Source organism: Calidris pugnax, unplaced genomic scaffold, assembly GCF_001431845.1.
Source record: "Calidris pugnax isolate Ruff unplaced genomic scaffold, ASM143184v1 scaffold336, whole genome shotgun sequence".
Classification (NCBI taxonomy): domain Eukaryota; kingdom Metazoa; phylum Chordata; class Aves; order Charadriiformes; family Scolopacidae; genus Calidris; species Calidris pugnax.
Genome location: NW_015091127.1, coordinates 555,531 through 577,469, shown reverse-complemented (window position 1 = coordinate 577,469; position 21,939 = coordinate 555,531). Strand labels below are relative to the sequence as shown.

The 21,939-nt window shown below is 40.6% G+C and overlaps 1 protein-coding gene across 1 annotated transcript in view; it reads right to left on the bottom strand.

Moving 5' to 3' along the window:
• The window catches only part of NUP210 (nucleoporin 210kDa), a 67,739-nt gene that overhangs the window by 34,443 nt on the left and 11,357 nt on the right, over window positions 1-21,939 (bottom strand). The window contains exons 4-13 of the mRNA XM_014958450.1: window positions 17,283-17,379; window positions 14,631-14,781; window positions 12,821-12,953; window positions 11,836-11,991; window positions 11,284-11,352; window positions 10,859-10,965; window positions 9,867-10,007; window positions 8,535-8,672; window positions 5,118-5,273; window positions 1,500-1,698 (exon numbers count right to left, since the gene is read on the bottom strand). Coding sequence (XP_014813936.1) covers window positions 1,500-1,698; window positions 5,118-5,273; window positions 8,535-8,672; window positions 9,867-10,007; window positions 10,859-10,965; window positions 11,284-11,352; window positions 11,836-11,991; window positions 12,821-12,953; window positions 14,631-14,781; window positions 17,283-17,379 — 1,347 coding nt within the window. The remainder of the gene's footprint in view (window positions 1-1,499; window positions 1,699-5,117; window positions 5,274-8,534; window positions 8,673-9,866; window positions 10,008-10,858; window positions 10,966-11,283; window positions 11,353-11,835; window positions 11,992-12,820; window positions 12,954-14,630; window positions 14,782-17,282; window positions 17,380-21,939) is intronic.

Genomic DNA, 21,939 nt, shown 5'->3' with positions numbered 1-21,939 from the left:
ATATAAATACATATTTGGAAAGAATTTTCCAGGCATTTCCATAACTATAGATACGTTCTCCCAACCAAATGGGTAAAAGTGTTCAGTACCATCTTTCCTCTCAAACCCAACACTCACCAAGGTCTCCGTGTCTCACAAACTTCTTTCTTTTCACACTGTCCTAAAGAGGACACGAGTCTTTACTCTGGTACAAACTAATAGAGCTTCTACCTCTCACTGAATATTTTCATCTTGCTGTTCTAAAATGAAACTGGCTTGGAATTAAGCACAATTAAGTCACGCTGCTTAGACAAGCTTTCCTGCACAGAACAACTTGAACTGTAGGCAATACATCATTTCTCTAGCTGAAGGTAAGGTATTTTAATGACATTTCTCTGCTTACTCAGAGGACATTTTGGGACTTGGGAGGGGTCTGTTTTTTCTTTTTTTGAAACAAACAGTACAACAGCACACCACATAATGACATTTAAAATAGCTGCCTCTCAGGCAAACAGATGGCACAATGCAGACTGGTTTCACTGGCACAGGAAAGGGCTTCCATATAAGAGGCACTGGGAAAAAATGAATGGTACATCCGAATACCATACTGAATTCAGCAGCCACAGGAACGAGCGTGATGCTCAGTGTGTGTTTAGCCCAGCAACATTAATGGCAATCTTTGAAAATAACATGCATACTCCATACTCATACAGACCTGACAAGAGGCATTTCTTAAAGCAATGAGCTTAACAATGACAGAGCTTTGGCAAAATTTAGACGGCTGATGGTCCTAGTTCCTTGTGAGCAAACAATGAGCAGTGTCTTTAGAGAACTGAAAGTCCTGCTGGACAATTTGGGCAAAGCAGTTATTAACTTTAGTGTTCTTGTAAGTCTTCCAGCGCTACCTCACAACACGTGTGGACCCCTCTTAGGAGAAAATCCACCAGCTTTATTACAGAAGCATGTTAAAAATACTACATCTATAGAAAGACATATGGGAGACTCCATGTTATCCAATAAAATAATTGTCAAAATGCTTGAGAGTCCCTCAAAACACAGAATCATAGAATGGTTAGAGTTTAAGGAAGAGACCTTAAAGATCATCTCGTTCCAACCCCCCTGCCCTGGGCAGGGACACCTCCCACCAGACCAGGTTGCTCCAAGCCCCCTCCAACCTGGCCTTGAACCCCTCCAGGGATGGGGCAGCCACAGCTTCTCTGGGCAACCCGGGCCAGGCTCTCACCACCCTCACACCAAAGAAGCTATTTTTAGTATCTAATTTAAATCTCCCCTCTTTCAATTTAAAGCCATTACCCCCTGAAACATCAAAAATATCAAATGGAAGTTCTGCATAAAAAAGTAAATACACCTTCAAAATAAAACTACTCTGATGCCCACCTCGGAAGTTAGGCACCTCTGTGGCAATACTGTGCACAGCAACTCAAACAGGGATTTAAAGGAGGCCTGTGACTTGGTAACACCTTAATTTAACTTTCAAAACAGGGAGGGAGTCAAATCACCTTGAAGTGGCCTGAACACACCACGGTTTTCCACTTTCACAACCAGATCAAAGTGTGAGCAGTCACTCAGTGGGACGGTCTCGCCAGTTTCAACATTTATTAGGCCATTAATCCTCAGGGGCAGCTCCAGTATTTGCCCAACACGTGCTTCGACCTGACACGGTACAAACTCCATCCCACTGGGCTCAGTTACGTACACCTGAGGGAGGAGAGGAACACAGGACAGAGATGTAGGAACACAACTCCACAAAGCTGTACCAGGAAAAGAAAAAAAGAAAAAAAGGAAAAAACCAGACTTAAATATGCTCCTTATTTTAATTAGCCCTCTCACATACTTCTCCTAGTTGATGACTTTCTTCTGATGGCTGGACACAGTTCTTCTCAGATTCAACATTGCTTTTGTGCTTACCTGCTACAGAAAGGTACCAGAAAGGGCCAGAAAAAGCTTGCTACTATTTTAGTGCTCTTTTCCCATAACAGTCTAAGTACACATTAGTTTAGTGAGCATTTTACTGCTACTTCTACAATTATCTCTTCTGCTTTGTTGATTTTAAAGTGTAGACTATGATATCTCCAGGAGGTACTATCACCAACAGGGACAGATTTAGTATCCACCCTTGACTTTCACAGCATAAATACTCGAGCCAGACCTGCCACAGCCAGCACAGAATCACAGAATAGTTTGGGTTTGAAGGGACCTTAAAGATCATCCAGTGCCACCCCCTGCCCTGGGCAGGGACACCTCCCACCAGACCAGGTTGCTCCAAGTCCCCTCCAACCTGGCCTTGAACCCCTCCAGGGATGGGGCAGCTACAGCTTCTCTGGGCAACCTGGGCCAGGCTCTCACCACCCTCACAGCAGAGGATTTCTTCCCCACATCTCATCTCCATCTCCCCTCTTTCAGTTTAAAACCCTTCCCCCTTGACCTATGGCTCCCCTCCCTGATCCAGAGTCCCTCCCCCATCTTTCCTGCAGGCCCCCTTTAGGTACTAGAAGGCCTCCATTGGAAGGCTCCCCAGCCTCCATCACTCACACCAGCAGTTGTGTAGAAGCAAAAGGAACACGTGGCCCAAACATTTCCCCAATGGCTTTTTTTTTTTTTTCCTTTCTTGTGTTTTTGTCGGAAAAACACTTTTAAAGGTGTTGAGGGCCCAATGTTTCTGTTCAGTAATATGTCAGAAATCTAAAGTAAGTGAACAAGTATCTACTAATCTAACAACCTTCTGCTTCAACAAGTAATCTTTATGCGAGAGAGGTTTTTAAAATCCAAAGTTTCAAAAATAAGACTGCCAGAAATAGATCTTCCATGCTATCGTAGCTGGCACATTTGATGAACAAGCCCTAACTGTATTATTTGTTATTCTGATTTGCTACTTTAACATTAATGTTAAAGAATTCACCAAAGACTTACTGTATATTTCATAACAATCACTATGACCAAAGCTTTTCATTTGCAGTATCTCAGCTTCCTAACCATCTTGGCTTGAGGACAGAATATTGAGCCATATGGTACCAAGTTAAAGCTGTAATCCTTGTGGAACAGAGTTAACTATTCCTAAAACTTGCTCACTGAGGTCAGTCAATAGAACTCTTCAGAGTTATTCTATGAAGAATGCAATTCTTAGTGCAAGGACAAAGGCATTCAAAAATAACCTATTCAGATTGTGCAATACGCTGCTCTGAAAGTTCACATGGAGAGGATTTTTTTCTGTCTTCAGGCTTTGACTTATGCTTGAGGATAAGAAGTTTTAACTGAAGATCTTCATTCCTGTGTCTCCTGCTGGTAACTGTCACGGTGCTAAAAAGCAGCAGCCTGGGTTGTCCAGCCAATAACTTCAGAGCAAGGCTGTAAACTAAATTCTGCACCAATTTTAATTTGCGTCATTGTTTTCAGGCATTATTTTAAGCATGAAGTTTAGTACCTCTCTCAAATCCAGTTTGTAGAATTGATTTAAGTAATCAGAGCACAAAACCTAAGCTAACATGCCCCTCAAAAAACCCCAGCATTAGTAGATGCAGTTGCTCAAAGTAAAACTTGGTTAGAAGGATCTTTCCCAAAACACACATGCTTAAAAAAAAAATAAAAATTACAAAAGAGAGGAAAGATATGTGCTTACATTGCTCTTTCTTCATTAGGGAACAGACTTCAGAGTCTTGACCAAACACATTTTTTAACAGTTTAGTCAAAAGGGATTCTGGTGCAACAGAAGTGCAGTACAATTACAGCAGGGCTGCACGTGGGAACATTTAAAGATTGTAAGGCAGTTTGTATAGCTATAGATTTGATGCAATCAGCTTGTTCCCTGCCAGTTGCTACACTGCAGGCACGTATCCTGGAAGGAAGGGGCACTGCCCCTGGGCTTCGAGGTGTGCTTCCTAAATCACCTTCTGTGCTCCCTCAGAAGCAAAGAGCATCACCTTTACAGAGCCATGGCCAGATGGAGGGTGTTTGCCAGCCTCAGCAGCAGCCGCTTGGCACAAACCAACCTGTTTCATTTCCACCACTGCAGCTGGACAAACACAGGCTCTGGGTCACACATCAGTCACACATACCCAGCGCACAATCTCTGAGTTTTTCTGACATCAGGAGCACATTTCCTCTTCTCTGTGAGGTTTCTATTCCAGTGCTCAGCTCTTTGCAAAGGGCACGGAGTTAAAGCATATATTAAAATGCCTGATTTTGGGAAGGTAGCAGAGTAGTACTACGTCACAGTAGTGAATATACAACCCAGTAGTACTTCTGGTTTTTATTCTATCCTTAATCATATTCTATCCCTAAGGTCTGGCAGTTTTTAAAAGAAAGTACTTACAGAGAGAGTAAGCAATGACACAGCTTCATTAAGCAAAACCATTTGTGTGCAAAGGACACAAGAAGTACTTCCAAATCAGTAACGTTATAGAGAAAAAATACTTAAGATTGTAGATTTACAGTGTTAACCAGAGCAGCTTCTTCACCAGTCTTTGCACACTCTTTCCTGTGGGGCCATTACATATCCTGTTCCTGTATTTCCTTCACTCCATAGCACACACTGATCACCCTCACCAAATCCTAAGAACAGGATATGATTTGCACAGAGCCCACACAACCTTTCTTGGAACATGTACTTTTCATTCCTGTTTTCTCCTAATTTTCCTAAAAGATTACTTTTGCTTGGCCAGCTTTGGTTTCCAGGTTCACTCTATGGCCCTGCATAGCATTTCAGCCACTTCTCCAGGCAGGAACTTCCTTGCATATCTTGATGATATCTGTCATCATTTTATACCGAGGGAAAACACCCACCTCTTACCCCACAAAAGCATTTTTACCTTGGCTTGTCTGCTCAGATGGCTAGGCCAGTAGTAAATCACTATTTCCTTCTAGCACTTGAAACTTTCAGCAAGGAAACAAACTTGCCAAGGAAATCAGGAAGGGGCTAAAATGGGACTGAAGTTAATGCAGTGGAGAGGGTTTGAATCCCCAGAAGCAAACTCAGAAAGAGATGACTTAACCTGGCACAGGGCAGGCAGGGAAATCTCTTGGGAATGTTCTGGAAAGGGAAATGCCTCTGGCATTATCAGCTTCTTCACTGCTTCCAGGAGCCATATGCAAGACCAATCAGGGAAAAATTAAAGTTTTACCTTCATTTCTCCATAATGCAATGGATTCTGATCATCAATGGCCTGAATGACACTGATGCCAATATCTCTTCCAGTTGTCATTACTCCTTTGACTGTCACTGTAGCAACTGCCTGGTTAGAACAGGACCAGCTGAAATTTCCACTTCCACCATGAGCCTGGAATACAAAGAGAAAATCTTTCAAATGTTTTATAAAGTATATGATTCTTGCTTTTCTTCGCTGTCAAGCCTTTGAATATCTTGCATGAGACGCAGGGACACACCGAGCAATGACAACGCTATTATCAAGGAAATACAAATAAAATAACACCTGAGAACTTCCAAATAAGCAGGGCCAAGTGAGAGATGAGAAGATTACCACCCTCCATCCATCTGAATTTCAGCTTTCTTCACATATATATCCAGTGCTCACCAGCACTGCTAACCCAAATATCTCTCTCCCAGCTGCAGAAGTCTGATGCTCACAACCCCCAGTGATCGATAGTGCCAAGAGTCAGCAAAGCATTGCACAAATCAGCCCACCAGAGCCCTGGCACATGGGATTATCATCCCTGTGAGAACTCTCACTGCTTCCCTGCTGCTGACAGCCAAAGCGCTGATTTGGGGTCTCCCAGCTAATAACCTGACACTTAGCTAACTCCTTTCACTGGGAATTGGTAAGGGGTCTAAAGGGAAGGCAAAAGAAGATAGGAGGCAGGGAGGGAATGAGGCAAGAAGTGGAAAAAAGAAAAAAAAGTCACCCTATTATTAGTATTACTTTTTAATGCTAAAAATCAGCATGTCTACCTGCAGCCATTCAACAAACGTGCTGCTCCAGCAACTGATCAGTCATGGAATGAGGGACAGAAAAGCTGAAGTGAGTGGAATTATCCTACAGAAGGGTAAGGTCTAGTTACTTGATATTATGGTCCACCTCAAGAGCGACAGATTATTATCCCCACTGTATGAGCACTTGGCAGCCAGACAGGGTTACCCCTGCTGTAGGTTCATATTTTATGAAGGGCCAAAACCCATTTTGCCAGCACAAGCGAAGTGTCATACTAGTTACTGAAAAGACACAATCATTACAATGCTGTAAAATATATAGGTTTTAAACATCATTATTGTAAGCTATAAGAAGTATCTCTTGAGACAAACACCGTGCAGAATGGTATACTCAATGAAATGCATTTTTAAAGCAAGTTATAAAAAAAAAAAAAAAAGAGACCTTCACACTCCAAAATACATTTCAGAGTTCCATCGCAGTAAAACAAGGGTGAACATAAGAGCAATTTCTTTGTTTACGTGTATTGTTTTCATTCCTTGAACCTCCTCAGCATTTGCTCTAAGCCATTTCATAAACTAAAAATGGACAAGCTGATAAATCTTGTCTAGAAGGACAGTGTGGAAAATAAACAAATCTAAATTATGCAGCAGTTTAGCTAACAACTTATCAGAGAAAAAAAAAAAAGATAATCAAAAGGACAATAATTTCCCTTTTCCTTCCCATGAGCATGGACACAGCCTGACTACAGAAAGAGCACTGGACAAAGACAAATGGATAAATAGGTAACAGTGTCTGACAGAAGAAGATGCACACGATGTGATCAGAAACATTTAAAGAATGTAAAAGTTCAGAATGTTTTCTAAACATATTTTCAATTAAAACAGGGAAATGAGCAGAAGACATAAAATAGAAGTACCTAATTCTTAATAATTCTATGGATTCACATCTCCTTGCCATACAAGCCAGACACATCATGTAACTTCACAAAGATGGCACTTCACTTCTCTAATGTATAGAGGGAAGAAAGGAAGGAAACATTTTTTTTCCCCTCCCCTTTTTTACTTGCAACAGAAGCCATCTTATTAGCACAAATATGAGCAAAGCAATCAAGAAAAAAAATCCAGACAGATGACAAAGTAAAACCTAAAAGTCATTCTGATACCATCTGGAAGGAGTTACTTTAGCTATAAACAGAATTTGGCTAGATCCAAATATCCCTTTTCAACTTATTTTCAGAAAAGTCTATTCACCAATTGAACATAGCCTGACTTAAAGGCTATGGAGTAGAACACGAACACTAATCTACAGGCAGGAACAACAGCCAAACTGTGTGCTCTTGAAAACAACCACCAGTATTGTCAAATGGGCAGACTGGGAAAGCGTTCTCAGCTTCAGTAAATGCAAACTCATTTAAATGTTCAGAGAAAAAATGGTTTTGTTTTTAAATGGAAAAAAAAAAAAAATCACAGTAAAATAAGAATACTAATGCAGCTATTGGAGCACCACAAAGGAATGTTCTCCAGTGAGATACTTGATGATATATGCAAGATAAGGTGAGACAAGAGCAGAACTGTAGAAGAAGTGGGAAACAGAAAGACATTTCCTTTCCTTTACTGGGCAAACTAGCAGAAATTCTGATAAAGTACTGATAATGCATATTTGTACTAAGAATTCTTACCACACTCTGCTGGTGTGGTTAGGTATAACATGAACTAAACTAAACTCTAATCCCACAGAAACTGAAAAGTACAGACGACAGTGCTAAACTCAATGGCAGTGTTCAGATTTACGCTAGAGAATGCAATTTTATCCCTATGAGTTTGATTTGTTTACTTCAGACACCACATTTCCCACTGCCTCTTTTTGTAGAGTGTTTACTCAACGACAGACCCCAAAGTCAGCACTACTTCATGCTAAAAGGGAGCAGTAAGAACACCTGAGTGCAGGATCTGGGTATCATGGTACTGGGATAAAAGTCCAGGTAGCACAACGTTCTCTTCTCCAGTTAGACCATACCCTGGGTACTGGAAGACAAGCCCTTTGCCTCATGAAGCCTACAGAAGGACTGGGAGCATGGCAGCAAAGACACACATAAGAAATATGAAAAAAAAAAAAAAAGGCCCTTTAGGAGGGCATACTGTAAATGAAACTGTGGTCTTTGCCTCCCTTTAACTTTTAATGACAAGCACGAGACACGTGGCGAGCGAAGGATACCAATGTCAAAGGTTGATAATTAATCTTGTCGTGCCCTTTTTGCAGTCACTTCACACTCAGATTCGTGTTCCCATAATCCCATCCCTTTACAGGATGTGGTAGCCTCTAGTTATTAATGGGAAGTTTCATACCTAGGACGTTTTCCGTAATTCCAAACCACTCTGCACCTGTGTGTGGCAAATGTGTGAGGGAGGGAGGAAGCAAATGAAAGACAAGAGGCAAAACTCGGTGGGGTTTTTAACATTTGTTGGTTTCTTGGGTGCTTTTTTTAAGCTACACAATAATTCCCATAACTAAGATCCAACGAAATTCCTCCAGATAAAGGTTTGGCTATCACTGTGCCTGAAGGACCCCAAATCAACTCTATCTAAGTGGTTACAGGCCCCACCGCGCGGGTTTGAGCCATCCTTCCCGCGTTGAGATCCCCCCCTGGCATACCTGTAGGGTGTACTGGTAGACTCCTGCTCTCGGCTGCCAAGGAAACGCCAAAATGCTGGGTGAAAGAACTATGGGATCATAGATTTCAACACCTTGCTGGTTTTGCACCGGAACTGGTAACGTATGAACACCGCCATCCTACAAAAAGCAACAGCACAGTATTATAAATGGCACCACAGCGCTTCCTAGAGTTAATGTTTAGTCCTTTATCTATGTAGGAATGCTGTTGAAAACATCTCGGGGAGAAAGGAAAGCATTTAGGGTCACGTGTGAGCAGCATTTGTCCGCTCACCGCAGCGGTGTGCTGTTGTATTAAATAAGTAGTACTACTATAGATAGATACAGGTTCCCATGTTTATTTAAGAGGTTTTTGAGACCTTGTCTGGAGAACTAATTTGGTAACTCCACACTTGCATTTACTCTTTGCTCATTCCCCTCTGCAGCAGGTGAAGACAAAAACCTTAAATACTTATCCCAAAACACTGGCCTTTACAGCTTTGCTGCTCTTGTAATGCCACAACCCTCTGGCACAACATGCTGTTTCTTACTGGTTTTTGGAAGGAAAACTTTACGAGCTCTCAGCAGAGCTCATTTCACTCAAGAGCACCTCTCTGACACAGAGAATGAGCATGGCTTATCATATACAAGGACCTACTAAATCCTACTCAAGGAACCACTAAAACGATTTTACAGCAAATGGGTTGAAATGTTGAATTTTTCCAAGTTTCAAGCCAAAGCAAATCACTTTTGCACCACGTGCCCTAGTTAGCCATACGTTCAGCAGCCTGCCCAACTAGCAGAAAGTTAATGAATATTAATTTGAAGAAATGTGCAGGCTGATACATTTGGCAGATTTTCATTCCAGCATTTAACATCACTTAGCAAACGATAGAAAACTTCCCAAATGTAACTGAAAGCAGAACAAGGCCAGGGTATGACACTGATGATCCTACCACAATAAATTGTAAAATTCACTCAGAGGCTGCGAGAGGACCTTAGCACCAGCACAAGGAAAGAAACGATATGTGCCCACAAAAGTATCTGCCATGAAAAAACAAATCAGTGCTGTGCACCACTGGTTTAACAGCTGTTTGCCGTGCGCTCGCGAGCAAAATGCCAGGCTTTGTTTAAGCAAATCCTCTGTTGACTTAATTGAGAGTGTTCCTGACGTAAGGATATTAGAATTTGGTTCTTAATCTGTTCAAACAAAGATGGCTTAGGCTCATTTAGTTCTTAGGTTTCCTTTTACTATGTCACTATTAGGTCACTGTTACACAAGTAAACTATTTATAAGCCTACCAGTAAAGCAGAAGAGTTACTATAAAAGCATACCTTATCTACTATTGATATCAGTGCAGCATCAATAGTGGTCTGACCCTTCTTTATTGCTTTCACATAATGGTATGATCCATTCAGAGATGACTTCTGCACCTCAAAATACTCTTTGGACAGCTCTGTATTAATCCTGATATCCTAAAACCAGAACATGAAACAGAGATTGCCACAGGTAACTGACATTAATACTGTCCAGCCAGCCATAGACATATTAGCAACAAATCAGTAAGAAAACAATTCTTTAATTACACAGATCAAAGAAACTTATCTGAAACTAAGTAAGAACTTTTCTGTATGAAAGTTTCAGTCTTGCAACAAGATTGTATCTTTTAGACACAACATTAACTCTACGGAAAATATTTACTTTTTAAAATTATCAGCTACATGTAATTTAACCGGAAGAGTACCAATATTTATACCACTAAATAATTCATATTTTACAGTAAATTCTTAATTTTGTCACACTTAAACACAAAAAGGGAAGAACAAGCAAATATACTGCCCCAATGTAACATTTCTGAGATCTAGCTGAAACTCACATCTTTATCTCAGGTAGCAAATACATGCAAATAAAATAACATCCACATAATTTGATATTCTGAAAAGCAATAATTTAATAAAAGATTTCTGCTTGCAAATGAACTAATTTTGTTTTCTTTATTTTTTTTAATAGCAGTGTATATTTGGTACCTAGTACCTAGAATTCATCTTATTTAAGTACCGTACAGTGAAATGTTTTAGCACTATGTTTGAAGTCCTTTGTCCAACTTCCTCCGTTTTTTCTACAGCACTTAAGACTCCAAAGGCACTTTCATATGAATTTTGTTATTTTTAAAACCAAACCAAACCAACAACACGAAGGGAAAAAAGGAAAAGACTTGCTTTGAAAGGTTCTAACTCAATGTAAAAAGGAAACTACGCAACTAATTTCAAAGAAAGCCAGGATTTAGGAGACAGACACTCAGAAGTATATCAACGTTTCAACTTACATCAGATAAATACACCTTATTGCTGGATTTATCATACACTTCAATTGTAATTTCATAAAGTCTGCCTCTTTCTAGGACCCATCGGTCACCTGGATGAACTGCAAATCCTACAAAACAGGAAACATTGAACAGCACAAACCAACAGCCTCTTTACATAATGGATATAAGCATTTTGCTTCTGGTGCCCACATTCTGAAGATGCACATTCATTGTTTCAAGCGGCTGAGCACAGAGATGAAAAAAAATAATAAATATTTACTACTAAACCTATTTCATATTGAGCAACTTTTATGAATAAAATCGCTTTTCTATGAAAAGTAATATAAGAAATGGAAGCTGGGTACGTAAACACAGAAAAGCACCAACACAAAAACAAGGCAAGAAATTATATTAAGCAAATCAGGAGAATTGCAGCCAGTACCAACCTAAATAGCCAGGATTTACAACATAGATAGTGCTGTTGGGTAGCCTGGAAACCCCTTGTATGCGAATACCTGAAGTCTCAGTAAAGGAACAGAAAAGTTTTGACAAAAGTCAAGTAAAGATCAGCCTGTTCTTGGGGCTGCTTGTGCCTCTTTGGATATTTAAAGCTAATTGTACACTGAAAATAAATGTTATCCCCCACTACCCTGAAAGACAGTGAGCATTTTAGAGAGATTCCACTAGAGGATTTAATGCTCTAAATATAAAAACTAAATAGAGCCCCCATCACATTTCCACATCGACTGAAGGGAACAGACACGATTTAATTGATCTTTTGCCAACCTAATTTCTTAGAACACTTCAAGGCACCAGGCAGCTCTGTTGAGACCAAATTCACAGCAGTGCTGCTTTCTACAGCTCCACCAGGTGCTCCCAATTTTCAAGACTACCGGTACAAATGCAGACAATTTTATCTTTCTTTCTGCTGCAAAGGGTGGAGAGTTTGTCTCCTGCCACGAGGACCTGGCTGGAAAAGCATGACCCAGGAAGGATACTCTTGTGCTCAAGTACGAGGTTGGTTTGTCCCTGCTGCAACGCAGTCACAACTGATGTTGCCTGGTCCAACTTGGCAACTGACCCCGACGGTTGTCCCTCTGGATCAAGCATGTTCAGTAGCTGCAGTTCATACTGCTCAGATGGCATCGCTAATTCTGGACATAAAACAAGACAACATAGGGAACAATAAAAGCAAGTGTCTCAGTGTTTGGATGCTGCTAATTATTGCTGATTAATTTTTATTGATGCCTAGTGCACACATTAAATCAGTATTTTCAACGCTTTGTAAAAATAGTGTTTCTATGATTATATCAACACACACACACACACACAAAATGAGCCTCTTGCCCAACTTTAATTTCCAACTAACATCATCCCACTTTTTTACACCAAGCATCCCATTCATTGCCAGCTTCAAAAGTGGTCAAATTACTTTCTACGAGTTACTGACAATTTCTGCCACTCCATTCTGCACTGCTAGCCCGTAGCGAGCATTTTTAGTTTAAAAAAAAAAAAAAAAAAAAAAAGTCAATCATTACCAGCACAGGCTCCTTGTAAACAACAGGTGCAATAACAAAATTCCACACTTCTAAATGGACATAAAGCCAGTGAACCCACACTTGTACAAGTGGAGCAAATCCAATTGTCAAGAAAACATTTTCTGTTAGAAAAGTTACTAATCTAAATTTGATTTAACTAAGAAAGCCAGACATGGTTTCCTAGGCGATGTGGAATAAAGGAGGATATCTAAAATGGCAGTATTAGCTCCTGCTCTAAGTTCCTCTTACCTTTGTGTCCTTGACAAATCTGCAAGAGTATATCCTTTACAGACAATTTTTGGACAGAAAAAATACACAGGTGTATCATCATGTAGTTTAGGAAAATGGTATTAAATATTAATAAAGTAGTTTAAACACAATTAAAAATTTCTCAGGAGTTAAAAATTCACACAAAGAGTTTAAAAAAGAACAAAAATCTACAAACCAGTAACCTTCCTTTGCCTTATTTTCTGAACTCTGTACTGAATTGACGTTCCAACCAGAAGATAAATGTCACATGCTGGATTTAAAAGGATGTTTTCCAAAACAAGCAATCTGACTTCTGCAGGAGGTACGTGCTATTGATTGAGGGGGAAAAGAAGGAAAAGCAACCACATTTACAGCAGCTCATTTGTTTGAAACAGACCGTGCAGCAATAATTTATAACCTGTAAGTTAAAAATATTACTTGCTGTAATTGGCTCTTTACTATCATCTCAAATTTTGTCACAACAGGGAAATGGAAGGGACAGTGAGGTACAGAGATCAGCTCTGTGCATGCAGTGCATGGCTGAGGAAAAAACAAATAATCGAGTGTGCATGGATATCATTTTGGTTCTGTTTTCTGGAGAATACAGAAAAACTTGAGATAGATGCACAATGACAATTCAGATACCTAGAAATTTACTTTCCCTACTGTAAAAAATGGTACCTCCATGAAACGTATCCACTGTAAATTCACTAAGGAATCTGCATCAAACCCATTGATCTATTTAATTAGGAACACAACAGACAATTATATAAATTCTATCACAGTTCGAGGGATGTTTACTGAAAATGTGCAGTCTGGCAGCAGGGAATGATTTAAAGGAACTACCAACCAGAAAGCCATAAAAAACTGCAAATGGAACAATATTATTTCCATTTCACTTACAGTATCAGCTCAAAGCTAATTCTGAAAAATAAATATTAAAACAGAAAACTAACCAAGCTACAAGAATTCATACACACACAAAAAAAAGCCAGACTGATATCACGTAGAGTAACTATATTCAGCACAACCAGGCAGATCTGTAATAAACCCACAATCCTTAACGTGCACAATTATTTGTTCCACGTTACTAGTATTACAGACATTTAAATAATATTTTCACAGAACACTTTTTACAGGTATGGGTTAGATAGTCCAAGGCAATTCTGCTTTAAGCAAAAACATTAAGTACAACATGTAGTAACATAAATCTGCCAAACCAGACTGCAGATACGAGATGAACTTCCAAAAAACCCCATCATTTTATAGAAGGATTTTTTTAAGGTGCAGTATTGATACTAGCACAATGCCAAGTAAGCAACAACCCATAAAAACTCTCCCAGGTGTTCGTAAATTCTATTAAGAGAAAAAACAACTCTGTTAATAGAGTGAAAAACTCAGTCACAAGTTAAAAAGAAAGAGCCAGCATGGATCTAGATAAGAGCTGGGAAGCTGCCAACGCTGCGGTGTAACACCCTTCCAGTGTTGGCAGCCTCATCCCAAACCCTGCCTGGGAGACCAGAACCTAATGAGGCAGAATTAGATATTAACGAAGTACTCATATGACACTCATTTCAACTCCAGCAGGAAATAAAGGTATATCCAATATAGCTATCCTTGTTCTAGCTATTTATTTATTGGGAGAAAAAAAAGAAAAAAAAAAAAAAAAAAAAAAAAAAAAAAAAGAAAAGACCTGAAGTGTTCTAGTTGGTTATTTTTATAAAGAGCTAAAATCATGCCCTATCTGGCATGATTCTAGTTACATATATAATATGAATGACTATCAGGAATAATAAAATTGTACGGAAGTATTTGAAATGTATTCCTCTGCCGCAGGGCCTTTTGTCAGAGAGCTGAGTTTAGAACAACCTTTGACTGCAGGATCAACCCAGTACGACAGCACTGGCATCCACAATGGGAACAACACCACAGGGCAAACTTACAGGACTATAGGACTAAATGATTAAAAAAAAGAAACAAACCACAGGAGAAAGCAAGTTTTTTACCTTGTAGACGCTTTCCTTTATTCTTGCTATTAATTTAGAACTCCCCGTTTTCATTCCAGACACCAAAATGGTATCTCCTTGCTTGGCAACTTTTTCCATCTCCAATATATAGGAAGGTGGAGTGTAAGCGGATTCTAAGAACTTGAGTATACTGAAAGGTGAACCAAAAAGAGAACATTTTTAACCAATCTTTGTAAACCCACAGGGAAACAACAGCAGCACCCACTCCCAGCTATTTCCATTTTTAAGCAAATTTAAGATGCCTGCCTGGGACCAGATATCCAAATTTTACTCATTCAAGATATCTGCAGCTAATTTCTCTGACTGATAAAAGTTTGTTTGAAGCTTGTTCGTGGGCTTTCAAGAGCTATCAGAAGCCTGCACATGTTGTCTGTAATGATCCCTCCAGTTTCCACAGTAGGTCTAGACTGCAAAAACTCTCTAGATTATTGAGGAACAACTGATGTGAAAGACCCAAAGCTTACGTTTATAAAAGCAACAGCTTAACAAACCGCAACATAACTTTGACCTATATGAAGATTAAATGACTGTGAAAAAATCTACAAGCAGAATACTTGTACTAACTGTTCGAAGTTTCAATGACGTGACAGCAGAGAGGAAAGGAATTTGCCACGAACGGGTGAAGGACAGGAGAGATGCTGAAAGAGGACCATGTTTTAAAGGTTGCCAGCTTCCATATGCACAGGATCTTTTTGGCTTTACGTGCACTTTCCCAGCAAAATCAGTAATGCCTTATTGAGAGCAGTTATGAATATTGACATATTGATGACAGTTTATTGTTTATTTTGCAAAGTTGTAACACCATTACAACATTTTTATATCAGAGCTACGCTAACAGTAGAGCATGTATCAATTTTAGTTTGGTTAAAAATCACATCTCTAGCAAATACTGAAGCAAAAAGCTCCATATGGACTAAAATTTGGATCTTGAGTCCCACTGAACAATTAGCGCACTGTAGATAGGGACCATAGACTCCTACCTGCAGCTTCAAGTGTATTATGGGCTTTACAGGCTTCCCTCGGGTAATATTGCCTGTTTGCTTCTCTAAGGCTGCAAAATTGGGAGTTTTTGTTTACCCAGTAGCAGAGAGTCTTGTTTGCTACCCCTACCCCATTCCCAATGTATGTGGAATACAGGTTTGAGGATGGAAGTTAACATTACCCATTCTGCTCTCTAAGACAACTGCCTTCCCCACATGCTAATCATAGAATCATCATATAAATAAAGCCAGGTTCTTTAAAGGAAGACATAGTTTCCTACATTATTTTTTGTCCTGCAATGTACCTACATTTTGCTGGAATCTGTTTTCTAAAGTAGCTGAAGCCTCCAGTGCATGAGTTTGAATCTCTCTCATCTTACAAGCTTACTCGATGTTCGGGAAGTTTTGAGTAAATCTGCACTCAAGAAATGTCTGTGAACTGTTTAGTGTGAAAACCCCACACTTCATGTGTTTGCAGTCTGATCAAATTCATGTATATCAGGGAGGCATTTTTTTCTACCAATATTCACACTGAGCAAAGTCAAGATTCACCATGGCGTATATAATATGATGAATACTAGGGTAATACTGCTAGGTTACAGGGTCCTGGTGTGATGACACCAGTTGGTATCAGTGCAAAGATAAAACTCCTCAAGTCCAACATGAAAAATATCCCACACAAGGTACTGCTCAGTAGCCTTCCATTCTGGTTAGTTTAGTAAGGATGGAAACTCAAATTTCTGTTTGAAGCCACTGAAGAACAGAACAATAAAGTAATCACTGTAAAACTACATAGTGCATATGCTTGATTAAATATATTTTTTTAAAAAGCCAACACCAAAGCAGAGGCCAAAGATGATCCGGTAGCAAATACAGGAGGAAATAAAAAATAAAATAAAATTTAAAAAACCCCAACTTTCAAGATGTTTGGACAGAGGTTTCCACAAAATATAGCACTTGTAAATTCCAGTTGACTTATTCCTTGAGTCAGTGCAGATGATGAACCAAGCACCATGGTTTATTTATCAAGCAAGTGCTTTCCATTCATTGATTTGTCTGAAAAACAATATATTGAATAGCTTCACTGAATACTTTTCATTGAATTATTTCACCTGGCTTTATGAGCTGTATCTACCTTACAAGCAGCCACTTGCTGCGTTCCAATTTGAAGGTTAGATACTTTGAAAGCTATTTCAATACCAGAATTACGTGTTGACCGAAACCTCAAACTCTTGAAGTTTGAAGAACTCCTTCCTGAAATTAAAGAGAATTTTTTTTCTTCTTTAAAAAAATAATTTAAAAACAAAACACTCTGCTGAAATCCTGAGGTAACAGTCTTACTGATAAATCTTTCCTTTGCTCAAGATGTTTCAGGAAGATCAACAATTGCATCTATTTATTTCTGGTTGTTGCATTAGAGCTCCCTGGGCTGCTGTCGCTGTGTAACACTCTCAGTTGTGACATTAAACAGGGAGGAGAGCGTGCAGGCTCTTGAGTAGGCAACTTGAAAAAAAACCCCACCTCTGGAACAATTGACCCATAAACATTATTTTAGGCATCAGTTCTGTAAATTGCCTCGATGTGGGGAAATATTTATACACATCAAACTTGACGGACGCGAGACTTTTGTGAACAATTTAAATGACCTTACCGTAGCGTGTTGTGGGAATCGGAGAAGTCATCGGCCTCCGTGTCTTTCACTATTGTCCAGTCAAAGACTAACCCTGCCAGTGTGCTGAAAGTGTTTCCTGGAAATCAAACAATCAGATGAAAACAAAAATAAATAACAAGCACAGAGTCTTTCTGGAAGACGAACTATGACTTGTTTTCCCCTAGGAAATTTCTCTGTCTTATCCCTAAAAGAAGCACTCTCTGTATTTAGTTAAAAATTACAATCTACCTTGCTTTTCTGACTTTGGCAAATGTAAAATGTTTCTGTTAACTGGCTTTTCTGTGCACATGGGCCACTTTACGTCTCTCACACAGCTCACTAGGTAGGTGCAGGTCACACCACTCATCCTCCACTTGTCAGTCCTTGAGAGAGCCTTGGCACCCACAACCTCTTCCCCTTTGGCCACAAAAGCCTTATTATTACTTGGATATTAGCAGGATATTAAAAAAAAGATCTGCTAAACAGTCTTTCACTTTGAAACACGTGGATCTGAGATACCATTTGGGTAACCTGAGTTCACAGTTCGCTGCACTTTCCAAATACATTGTTTTCTTTTTGGGCACAACCACGATTTACCCACACCAGGAATAAGTCTCCACTCAAAGAACCCAACCTGAGCACTTTCTTCCTAGAAACTGTGGGGCACTAGAACATGAGAAACTGTAAGTGACAGAAAGGAACAGAAAGGAATAAACAGACTGAAAGCAAAGGTTTATCATGGTTACATTTAAGTGTAACGAGCTGCTAATCTGAAAGATCTTACTATCTTCAAGGTGACTTTTGCTCTGAACTGCAGTGCCCACTGGCACAACTGAAAAGGGAACTGAAATCCAAGTATTTACTGTGTTTTAAAATGTATTTCCATTTGTGCTACTTGCTGTGACATTTATATCTATATTAATAAAGTAAGAATCAAAGCAAATTTGGTATCAAATTCTTATGCTTTTAAGCCACAAATATATTTTAAGACAAGTTAACACAACGCACAGCCTATATAGTTTCTCCCATTTCTATACAACTTACCACAGAAAGCTCCAGATCCCAAATAAATACAATTTAAAAGACAAAATACTGAACACACAAAGCAATATAATTAAAATTGATTGAGACTGGATTATTTAACATGCATTCAAGTCTAACTTCCTTTTAACGACGCATGTTTTAGCTTTGCAAAGCTGTATTAAACTCTTGCGTTTTGCTCCCATTGAAAAATCACAAGGCTGGTGGAGCAATGCAGAAGATGGCACCATGGAGAGGCTACACCTGGACAGAGCTGGTGCCACAGCCAACTGACGGCAAAAACATGACACCATCCTGAGAGCCTCTGAGACACCTTTGGGCCTGGGTGTCCCGGCTCCACATGGGGTCATAGAATCCTTATGGTTGGAAGGGACCTTTCAGATCATCAAGTCCAACCATCAAACCAACACTTACAAAGCTACCATGTCCCTCAGCACCACGTCTGCCTGTTTTTTAAATACCTCCAGGGACAACGACTCCACCACTGCCCTGGGCAGACTGGGATCATCAAGTCCAACCATCAAACCAACACTTACAAAGCTACCATGTCCCTCAGCACCACGTCTGCCTGTTTTTTAAATACCTCCAGGGACAACGACTCCACCACTGCCCTGGGCAGACTGGTCCAATGCCTGATAACCCTTTCGGTGAAGAAATTGTTCCCAATATCCATCCTAAACCTCCCCTGGTCCAACTTGAGGCCGTTTCCTCTTGTCCCATCACCTGTTCCTTGGTAGAAGAGACCGACCCCCCCTGGCTACACCCTCCTTTCAGGAAGTTGGAGAGAGCAAGAAGGTCTCCCCTCAGCCTCCTTTTCTCCAGGCTGAACACCCCCAGCTCCCTCAGCCTCTCCTCACAAGACTTGTGCTCCAGACCCCTCACCAGCTCCGTTGCCCTTCTCTGGACTCGCTCCAGCCCCTCAATGTCTTCCTTGTCGTGAGGGGCCCAAAACCAGTGGCAGCCCTCAAGGTGGGGCCTCCCCAGTGCTGGGTATGAGGGGACGGTCACTCCCCAGTCCTGCTGGCCACACTGCTCCTGATACAGGCCAGGATGCTGGTGGCCTTCTTGGCCACTACAAAGGCAGAGTCAAGTTTTCAAAGACAAACCCCAGACAATGCAGGGCCTTGCCCATCCAAGACAGGATCAGATATCTCTGCAGCACAGAGGGCAGTGGCTACCAGAGGCAGCATCCAGGGAGGCTGACAGGAAACAGAGTGCTTGCCCTGATCATAGAATGGTTTGGGTTGGAAGGAACCTTAAAGATCATCTCGTTTCAACCCCCCTGCCCTGGACAGGGACACCTCCCACCAGACCAGGTTGCTCCAAGCCCCCTCCAACCTGGCCTTGAACCCCTCCAGGGATGGGGCAGCCACAGCTTCTCTGGGCAACCTGGGCCAGGCTCTCACCACCCTCACACCAAAGAATTTCCTCCTGATACCCAATCTAAATCTCCCCTCTTTCAGTGTAAAACTGTTCCCCTTTGACCCATGGCTCCCCTCCCTGATCTGGAGTCCCTCCCCATCTCTCCTGGAGTCCTTTTAGGGACTGGAAGGGGCTCTAAGGTCTCTCTGGAGCCTTTGCTTCTCCAGGCTGAACAACGCCAACTCTCTCAGCCTGTCTTCACAGGAGAGGGGCTCCAGCCTTCGGATCATCTTTGTGGCCTCCTCTGGACCTGTTCCAATAAATCCATGTCCTCCTTATGCTGGGGACTCCAAAGCTGGACACAGTATTCAGGTTGGGGTCTCACCAGAGCGGAGTAGATCTGTGTTGTGCCTGTGTCCTTCCCTGCAGGATCACAGGGCTCTCAGAGGAGCTGCAGACCAGCTGTAACGTTACCCTCCCAGGTTCCTCGGATGTCAACTTAGCCAGTGACTTGTGCTCCTGCTCCACAGCCGTAATCCCAGAGCTGCTCCTCTGCAATGTTTCAGCAGAAAAGCAGCTCTCAGTGGTAAGGCTGGAGCAAAGGCCAGTAAACAAGGAGACCTGGCTGGATGAGCCCTGCTCCATCACTGGGGCAGGAAGTCACTGTGCTTTGCACACTCACAGCCAAAGAACTGCAAACTCAAAGCCCTTCTCTTATTTAGCTCACCTCTAGCTAAGTCATAATGAAATAACTTGAGCGAAGTTAGACAGATAAAAGAAAACAATGGATGACTTCCCCTCCCTACCCCCCCTTAATACTTAATTTGGCCAAAGATCTCCATGATCACCTTCCTCTCCTGCATTAGTGATCTTTGGAAAGCACTTTTTGGGGATCGAGTTTATACTGGGAGGGGGTTATTAAAAACACGTACAAAAAGGAATCTGCATTAATATAACTGATTATAAAATACAGTGTATAAAAAAAATATAACTGGACTATATCTATATATACCTATATGAAAGAGAATAAGGAAATAATCCATTCGTGAAGATGTATCAATACTCACAGGATTAGAATGATGAATATTAATGAATGGTCTGACCCATACCAGTTGCAATAATCACCATCAGCACTCAATACATCCTTAGGGCTCGCTTAACTACTTTACACACGCGGAAAAAAGCTACATCATCCAACACTATATTCGTACGACGGCTGATATAAAGCACCTGCTCCCTCACACAGGCTGCAGTAACAGCCTTGACACCCATTCTTTGTGCAGGCTTTCAGCAAACCTAAGCAGATTTTTCCCAATATTCATTTAATTGGATAATTATTTTACATTGATTTTTTAACCTTCTGAATATTAAAAAACTGTTCAGAAGTCCCTTATTCAATTCTCTGACTTTTCCTGAACAATTATGTCCTTCAATAAACTTGCTACTGCTCTTGTATTTATTTATTTTTTTGAGTGTGCCAAGAAAGGCCACTGAGAGCCCAACATGTCCAAAGGTCTCCCAAGGATGGATCCCAAGATTATGTGGGTCAAAAAGAACTGATTTTCAAAGCTTTTGAGTGTGTTCTGATCCCCTGAACTTAGATTGGGAGGTTTAGTCCCACGGCTAAGAACCAACACCTTGTTTCAGTCATGCAGATTACACATTCTTTGTGTGTTTTGAACCATTGTTCCTGTTAAGACTCTCACTTGGGTGGCTTCCAAGGTAAATTTGTCCATTGAGCAAGCTTGAGAGTTTGCAGAAACACCAAGCCATGTGGTATTACGCACAGTGTAAGAAAACAAAATTACTTTTCATTATTAACATATTTCCATACATAACCTGATATTCATGGTTTACAAACAAATGTAGGATGGGCTCATTAACTACCCGAAACAAACAATTTAACCTTCTATAGCTGCTTTACGTTTCATTTCCTTTCAGCCCAGTAGTTGTCCTAAAAATCACTTGGTTTATGCGAGTGTTGATGTGTGCATAAAAATCCATTTTTGAAACCAAAGCATTAAATTCTTACCAGCACCATGGTTCTTTTTCAGATGCTACAGACAGTATGAAAAGCAGAATCTCTCTGCTCCTATTAAATAACTATGCATTCTGTCCAAATGCACTGACTTTCATGAGCCTAAATGGTACCTCTCAAAAGTGAATGTTTCTATAACAATGAAGGGATATTGATCCAAGCAATAGGTGGTTGGTCTCCAACATCATCTCTGAACACCCTGCTGGATGCTTGATT